Below are 8,321 nucleotides of genomic sequence, written 5' to 3'. Positions count from 1 at the left end.
TGAACATGACCAAGATTTGGGCTTCAATTTGGTTGTGGGGACACCAAATCTTTGCCATCCTATCCACCAACCAAATTTATGAGGTTTGATGTCCTTTTTGCCTGCCACAATCAAAGGGCAACATGGAGTTGCTTGTGCTACCTAAGGGAACAGACCTTATTATACCATTCCGAAGGTCACAAACATATGTCAGATTTTGGGAATCCTAGAAGAAAATGCAAAATAGGTACTAGATTTTTTTTTTTTTTTTTTTTTTTTGTAATGAGTACTATGCATGTACATCATGCATATGCAAATGATATAATATATGTTTGGTTTAAAACAATCATTTGACCATTTTTGCACCACTCATATCAAAGCTAAATGGACCATAAACACCCAACTTATACATGAAATTAATTTCTTATTATGTTATAATGAACTTGTGTTTCTAAAACGTTGCAATAAATCTTATTCACCAAGTATATAAGCAAATAATATGATCAAGAAAGAAAGAAGAGAAAATTGAAAAATTTCAATAATCATTTACAAAACTAGAGATAGATCTTATAGGAGTGCTTTTCCTTGGACGCTTTCTCAAATTCACTCTTTCACCAGATTCATTTGGTTCATCAGTAGAAATAGATGACTCAGCCTCTGAATTTTGGTGATCATCTTGGTTGATTCCAAGCTCCTCAATTGTGATCTAACAAAACACGTGATTTAAATCAAAAAATTAAGCAAACAATAAATTTCACATTAAATTAAAATCTAGATTTAAATTGTTAAAAAGTGAGTGTTGCTAGCATTCCTCTTTATTTAATTTTTAGTCCCTACTAATTAAAACTTTTTTGTTTTGGTCCTTATAGTCCTTACATTTTGAATCAGTTTCAATATAAATAAATTTTGCAGAACAAAAACAAAATAATAAGAACTAAACAACGTAAAAGTTTACGTTTGCAATGATAAACAATAATTATAAGGACTGAAAGCAAAAGTTTAATATTTATTAGTACTAAAAACATATTTAAACCTTTCATTGACTAAAAGCATAGTTAAGCGGTTAAACCTAGTAAAGTATATATGTTGTTTGTTACCTTGCATTTGATGGAACAGAATCTGTTACGTTTATCTTGCAACTGTTTACCACATTCTTCACAAATTCCACCAGCTTGCTTTTGAGATGTTGATGTCTTTGGTGGTCGGGGTTTGATAAGCACAATCTTGTCATTGTTTGATATATAAGTCTGCAAAATCGTGTCACGTTGTAAGTACAAAGTTAGGTTATATGTTACTTCTAAGGGTTGATCTATGAAGCACAGACATTCCTTGAATTAAGTGTGTCTCGATGAGACCAAAATAGAGGGATACAAATTGTAAAATAAAAATAGACGAACGAAAATTATGAATTCCACAAAAACAAAGACCAAAAATAACATTTAATTCAGTAAAAAAGCTAATTGAAATATACTTGACTCAATAGCTAAAACTTGTAAAAGATACATAATTTATGTAATCATTATAGGCTAAATCTTCAATTTAAAACCATCAAGACTATGACTAATGGAGAATAGTTAATAGAACAGCACAATTCATTTCAACAATTTAAACCACTTAAAAACTCTATAATCAATCATCAATGGTTATCATTCATATCATACATACAATCATACGAGCAAAATAAATCAACCATAATGTAGCATAAACTATTCATCAGATTACAATTAAGAAACTGAATTGATTCACTCAATAAATGGCCATCAGAGCAAATTAGATCAATAAATGACATTGCAATTCATTAAGAAACATAATTGATTTCAAAAAATATTAATGAACAAAAGTTGACGTATCTAGTTCAAAATTCAGTTTAATTACATCAATTTTTGTTGACCTAACTTTCTCTCAGGACCACCAGAGGGAGTAATAAACAATAACGAAAAAGTAGAGAGAAAAGAACCTGAATATATGAGCAATCAAAATACTTGAGTAGGTCAGTATATTTTGCAACATCTACATAGCAATATCTGTATATCTGAACCTTTCGATGAAGAGAATGAGATTCCTTATCATACCTACAAAAACTGATTCCACAATCCAAACAAAACACATTCTTCTCATTAAACTTTTCTTTGTGGTTTTTGCAATTTCCAAACCTATCCATCAAAAGTGCATCAAGCCAATCTTCTTTTCCATTTGGTAAACTACGCTTCACCATCTGCAAAATAATTCAATAAATAAACATTGTGTTAAAAATAATTAATAATAATGAAACATGAAGACAAATTCAATGATCAAGGATCAATATTTCTTCACTATTATCAAATTACAAGAATATCAATATCAAATTACAAGAATATCAATCATTTGAGTCAAAGAAAAGAATAACAATTATCAAGAAAGAGTAGCACATTTTTCAATCTCCAAGCTATAGAGTGAAAAACCAATCTTGCAACTAAAATAAACTTGAATGCTCCAAAATTTGTGAATGTGGAAAAGGGTGTGAAATATTGAATTATCATGAAATTGTGAAATTGCAATCAAACTTTCAAACAAAAAAAACTAAAAGAACACATGCAAAAAAATAAGAAATTGATAAACAAGAAGTTTATGAGCTAACAATGTTTACCTTTGTTCTTTCTCTCGACCAAGACACTGAAAGGGAGAGAAGATGGTATTATAAAAAAAAAAAATATTGTATAACCAAAATATAAAAATTATATAATTCTCAAAAACTGAAAGGGAAAAAAGGTAAGTTTGGAAATAAAATATATTTTAAAATTCAGAGGGTATGACTGTGATTATGGGACGATTTTGTAAGATTGTTTTTCAATTTCAATTGGAATTGGAAAAGTTTCTGTAAAAAGAAATAAAATGGAATTGGAAAAGTCACGTAGGGCCAAAAAAATGGAATTTACTGACACGCACCATCTCACGCGCTCAACCCTTGCATATTTCTTCTTTTAGTAAAATTGAAATAATAAAATTGTACCAAATAAAATATTAGTAATTGGTAATTATTAAAAAAAATTCCAATATTCAGTATATATTGCAAAATAAACCATTGACTAAATTACTATTGCACTTTGTGAATTTTGTTGGTCAAACATAAATTTTTTTTTTTTTTGGTCTAGACGTGTTTATTATTTTTATAATTGGTCAAACATTATTTGACAGATAGAATATGAGAGCACTAGGTTTGGCTTAAAAAAAATCACTAGTATCTCAGAGATTTTACAAGGTTAGGGACCAATAAACTTGATAATTTTTCGGTTAATAAATTGAGCATGTTAAAAAAAAAAATTAGCATTTCCTTGACAAAAAAAAAAAAAGGATTTCTTTTGGCGGAAGCAATGTTCTGAGAATTAATTAAATTAACACAAGATTTGTTTTTTTGGTCAAGAAATTAACACAAGATTTATTCTGTAAAAAAAGGGACAAAATTTATTAATTGATTTTGATTTGATTTATTTTTTGACTCAATTGATTTTGATTTTATTAACATTTAAATTTAAGAGTGCGTTTGGTTTGCAAAACGGTAAGTACTGGACATAACAGTACAAGACATAACAACACAACACAAGGCAGAATAGCACAGGACAAATTTTTATGGTTTTGAATTATTTTTTGTTTTATACGATTTTTGGGGGACGAAATACTATTTTGGTATTTAAAACAATTTGTAGGTGGGACAAAAAGTTGTGCTGTGGTTTGGTGAGGGACAAAAATATCAGTTTTTGTCTTGTCCTTTGCCTCCAGATTGCCTTGTACCTGAAACAGTTTTACAAATCAAACACTGGACAACTGGAGTTGTTATGTCCTGTCCTTCATTTTCTAGCAAATCAAACGCACCCTAAGTATCAGGAAACTTAATTTTTGGTTATATATGTGAAAATTTACAAATTATAATTTGATCTAATTTTGTTTTTTCATCCTTTGTACTATTTGGCACCTTTCCTAATATATACATTTTTTCTTTTTGACAAATATACAATTTTTGTTGATACGTCCTAATAAAAAAAATTAATAAATAAATATTTATTATTGATCCTGGTGGGCCTAAGTAGATGGTTAGAGGGTTGGGATCCTTTGCTTAGATGAAGGAGTTCGTTGTTCGTCCATCGGACGAGGGTGATGTACTTGCACGTGTTATAACTCATAAGATTCAAGTCAATGAGGGTTTAAAAAGAGCGAGACAAATATTAGGGAAAAGAGTGAGATGCATGACTCAATGATATGCATTGTTATTATTTATTTATTGGGAATTAGTAGGATTTTTGGTTGTTAAGTCTTCACTTGGACATGTGTCCCCTGAGCGACACTTGTAATGATTTGAGTGTGCTTCCTGCATTGGATACACACTTAATGGCCCAAATCGATAGTCTGGACCGTTATCCAACGGGATCAATGCATTTCCTTGATATGGATTTGCACTGCATCGGCCTCAAGCAGACTCGGGTCCTTATCTGGATTGGGTTATTGGCCTGATATGAAACAATTATTTATCAACTACTACAATATCTTTCCTTTGTTAAAAAAATTACGATAATCATTTAAAAAAAATTACAATAACGTTTTATTCATTATAGAAGATAAGGTAATATGTAATTTTTGGTTACAAGGTAACATGTAATTTACGAATAATCTTGTGATTTATTTGTTTTATGATATTTTTAATTTCCGTATCATTACTAGAGTTTTCAATTAACATGATATCATAGAATATTTGTAAATACCAATAGCATAATAATATTTGTTTTTATTTTTACTAAACAAATGTTGAAATACTAGCAATCATTTTAGTTTTTTATTTTTTGAAAAAGCCAAAATGAAATATATATATATATATATATATATATATATATATATATATATATATATATATATATATATTAAACAGTACTAGACGCTCTAAAGCACAAGGTGTGCCAAAACGCCTAGGCACAAAAGAGTTCAACAATCATGTACGTGCTACGAAGGCGCAAATCACAAAGAAAACAAAAAACAACAAGCTATAAAATTGAGTCTAAGGAGGTTGAAGGACTCCACTGCCACTCTTGATAGTCAAAATCAAAATTAACGTATTTCAATTTCATCCATCAAAATTACTGAAGCTTTACCCTTGCACCAAGTGCTTGCAAGTTGCAATCATTTTAGTTTACAAATGTATTATAATAAAATATTTATTTTTAGGGGTAAATGTTTTTAATATTTCACAATTCACACTACATCAACTGATAATATGTGGCTACCTAATAACATGATTACTTTTGCTAATTCATATGTGATCTCATTGGTTTGCCGCCAGCTAAACTCGAAATGAGAGTTTTGAAAATAAACATTTATTTGGTCCATAAAATGTATTAATGAAAACAATTTTATCCCAAATTTTGTAAAAAATAAAAAAACAATTTTATCCCAAATACTTTAAGATACTTTAAGATTCACTTTCTTTTTATACACCAAAAATGTAATACCCAAATTCACCTTAAGAAAAATTCATAAAATGTTCTATTCAAGGAGGAATGGAATTAATTTAAAATAAAATTTTAATTTCATTAAATAACTTTGACCGAAAATTGCAATTTTCAAAGGAATTAAAGAGGCTTTACACCCTTTCATTAAATAATTTTGACCAAAAATTACAATTTTCAAAAAATAAAATTGATAATCGACCCAATGACCAACTAATTTGAGGGTATCATCTCACCATCCACTTGTCAGAGGTGATCCATTTAAAGCGAGAGCTTAACAATAAAGCATATCCCTAAAATAACAATAAAGTCCTAAACTTTAAAGTCCTGGCACGGTCCAATCCTGACTTGAAACATTGGAGGGATAATGAGTTGCTTACTCATCAATTCCCTAATGTACATTGATTCCCGAAAAGAAATTAAACAACATGGGATGATATTACATCCCAATGTGTTCACAAAGAGGGATAAAACATGAACCTTGCCATGGAAAATAGTAATTAGATAAAACTCATAGTAAAACTTCTATTTATCAAATTCATACATTCATAAATTAATGTTAAGATTCATATTAATGGAACACCTAGAATTTGCGTTTTACTAAATGTCTAATGTCATACATGAACTAATCTTATTCAATAATCATTTGTTTGTTTGTTTTGTGTATACAACATCTCCTGAATGTGGGCATACCCAAGAAGAAGTTGTCTACCGGTAGAGTATGTTAAAAAGTTTGTAAGTGGCGCCCCACTTACTTGCCTTAAGTAACTCATACTTTTTATTAATTAGTGATGATAGAGCATCACATGATATTTTTGTCTATGTTTTTAATACTATTCTTTGCATTTGAAGATAAATAAGATGAGAGTTAGAGAATTTGTCAATGGTTTAAGGAACATATTGTATTGTTTTCACTCGTGTCGTTGTAATTCACTTTTATCCTAAATCATGAAACTTCATGGGTGTGTTGAGTGTTTTGCAGTGAGAAATCATGTAAATCGAAAAATCAAGACATCACATGAATGATCAAAGATATGAAGATTGAAGACCAATGGTTCTTAGAAGGTTTTTGAAGACAATACAAAGTGAAGAAAATTCATTTCAAGTTCCTATGAGTTTCCAGACGGAAGAACGATAAAAAAAATGGGACGAAAACGCAAGAATTCGCACACGGAGGATGCCTCATGCGCACAAGCCATGCACCCCTTGTGCCCCCTGTTATGCGTTGTTGGACTTTTCTGCAGGCAAAAATTGTGTGTTGCTTGTTTTTTAAGCTGGATCGGTGGGAAAAGCCTAATTTTATTCTCTTAAACCATATTTAATCATATGCTATAAAGAAAGAACCTTGCACACATTCTTATTCATTTAGAAATCTAACGGTTCAAGGCAAGAGTCAAGCTTCAGAGTACAAGGAAGAGGATCTCCATCCTCCTCTTTTTCTCTCTATGGTGTGTTTTTATATTGTTTTGTTATGATGAATGTTTCCATGTGCAACTAAACCTTTTTTATTAGGGTTCTAAGATGAACCCCTTCTTATTTGTTGGATTCAATTAATAAAGTTTCTATTAAGTTATTTTTTCTTGTGTCCGATTTAATTTTTTCTTGTCTGTGCTTAATGCTTTTCATTTGAGAATTCGTATCGGTAATCTTGAAAATTATTCCGTATAGAATTAGTAGGATTGACAACCAAAAATTATTCTTTTGTTCATGGCAGTTCTAATTGCTTATTTCTTAATTATAGTTAATGAAATTAAGTATGAAACTTGATGATTTCTAATTCTTTCTTCCGGCAACGTCGTAACTTTAACTAGGTTATCTTACTGTATATGTTGTCATTGGGGTTAATAAGGATTTCTAAAATAGTTTCTTAAATCATAAGTAGACACCGCATAATTGAATCACAAACCTAATCTCGCATTGGATACGGCAATTAAACCCTACAACCCCTTCTTAATCTCTTTTAATTTTACTCTATAAAATAAGTTTTACTAATTGCAACGTTGAACGACAATCCATGTGGAGACGATAAACTTACTACTTTATTCCTTATTACGATTTGATGCACTTGCAAATTTTATCCATAAAATTTTTAGCGTCATTGTCGTCGATTGTTGATATTTCGACAAGGTAATCGTTGAAACTTATTTTTTGAAAGCAATTAGGATTAGGTCTAGGTAAGTTTTTCATTTTATTGTTTTTAATTTTTAGTGGAAGATTAAGGATATAGTGGAAGATAGCCATGTTAAGATGTTGACGAATGAATGTAAATGGCTCGCATAGAAATGCTAGTGGCTCATAAACTTGTGGAGTTATTCTACTAAGATCAATATGACACTACCATTAAAGGTGTGCCCTACAAAGTTAGCTGAAGCATGGGCCCTTCACAACGGTATTCATATGGTCGTGAAAGGCCATACACTTATACTTTCATAGTAGAGACTGACGAGTTCAATTTGTTTGGCTTCTAGAGAGACTAACCGTTGTGCTTATATGCTTGACCAGTGTGGACATTCAGCTCCTTTCATATTATTGCTGTTGATTATGTTCCTGATGCGTATTTGCACCTTTGTAATACGTTATATGTGATGTTATTGAGGATTCTCCACAACAGATGGTTCAATGAACTAGCCTATTATAATGTATATAAAAAAATAATGGTAACACCTCAATTTACATTTACATATTTATAATAGAGATTTTTTTTCGACAGGTTATTTATAATAGAGATAATACTCAAACATCCGAGTTTGAGTATAATTATGGGCAAACAGTCATTTTGGTCTCTGAGTTTGCAATTGCATTTCACTGTTACATGGTTCTTGACTTATGATAAAATACAAAATAATCTTTGTATGTGCACCTTTGTTAGTA

The 8,321-nt window shown here is 30.2% G+C and overlaps 1 protein-coding gene across 1 annotated transcript; it reads right to left on the bottom strand.

Annotated features, from left to right (window-relative positions):
* Window positions 1-429: 429 nt before the first annotated feature.
* On the bottom strand, window positions 430-2,645 carry LOC25482577 (protein RGF1 INDUCIBLE TRANSCRIPTION FACTOR 1). Its single transcript, XM_039832204.1, has 4 exons — window positions 2,606-2,645; window positions 1,937-2,194; window positions 1,077-1,226; window positions 430-685 (listed from the first exon to the last, which is right to left on the bottom strand). Exons 2-4 carry the CDS (start codon window positions 2,192-2,194, stop codon window positions 515-517), a joined length of 579 nt encoding a protein of 192 aa, XP_039688138.1. The 5' UTR covers window positions 2,606-2,645; the 3' UTR covers window positions 430-514.
* Window positions 2,646-8,321: the final 5,676 nt, after the last annotated feature.

This window comes from Medicago truncatula, chromosome 1 (assembly GCF_003473485.1).
Source record: "Medicago truncatula cultivar Jemalong A17 chromosome 1, MtrunA17r5.0-ANR, whole genome shotgun sequence".
Lineage (NCBI taxonomy): Eukaryota > Viridiplantae > Streptophyta > Magnoliopsida > Fabales > Fabaceae > Medicago > Medicago truncatula.
Note: the sequence above shows the minus strand (reverse complement) of the source record. Positions and strands in the feature narration are given on the sequence as shown.

Excerpts from the sequence above, each read along its gene's own strand:
- LOC25482577 (XM_039832204.1), bottom strand. The coding sequence starts at position 2,194 with ATGGTGAAGCGTAGTTTACCAAATGGAAAAGAAGATTGGCTTGATGCA. Across the intron at positions 1,227-1,936 it reads TTGATTGCTCATATATTCAG|ACTTATATATCAAACAATGA; the intron begins GTTCTTTTCTCT and ends ACGATTTTGCAG. Across the intron at positions 686-1,076 it reads TCTGTTCCATCAAATGCAAG|ATCACAATTGAGGAGCTTGG; the intron begins GTAACAAACAAC and ends GTGTTTTGTTAG.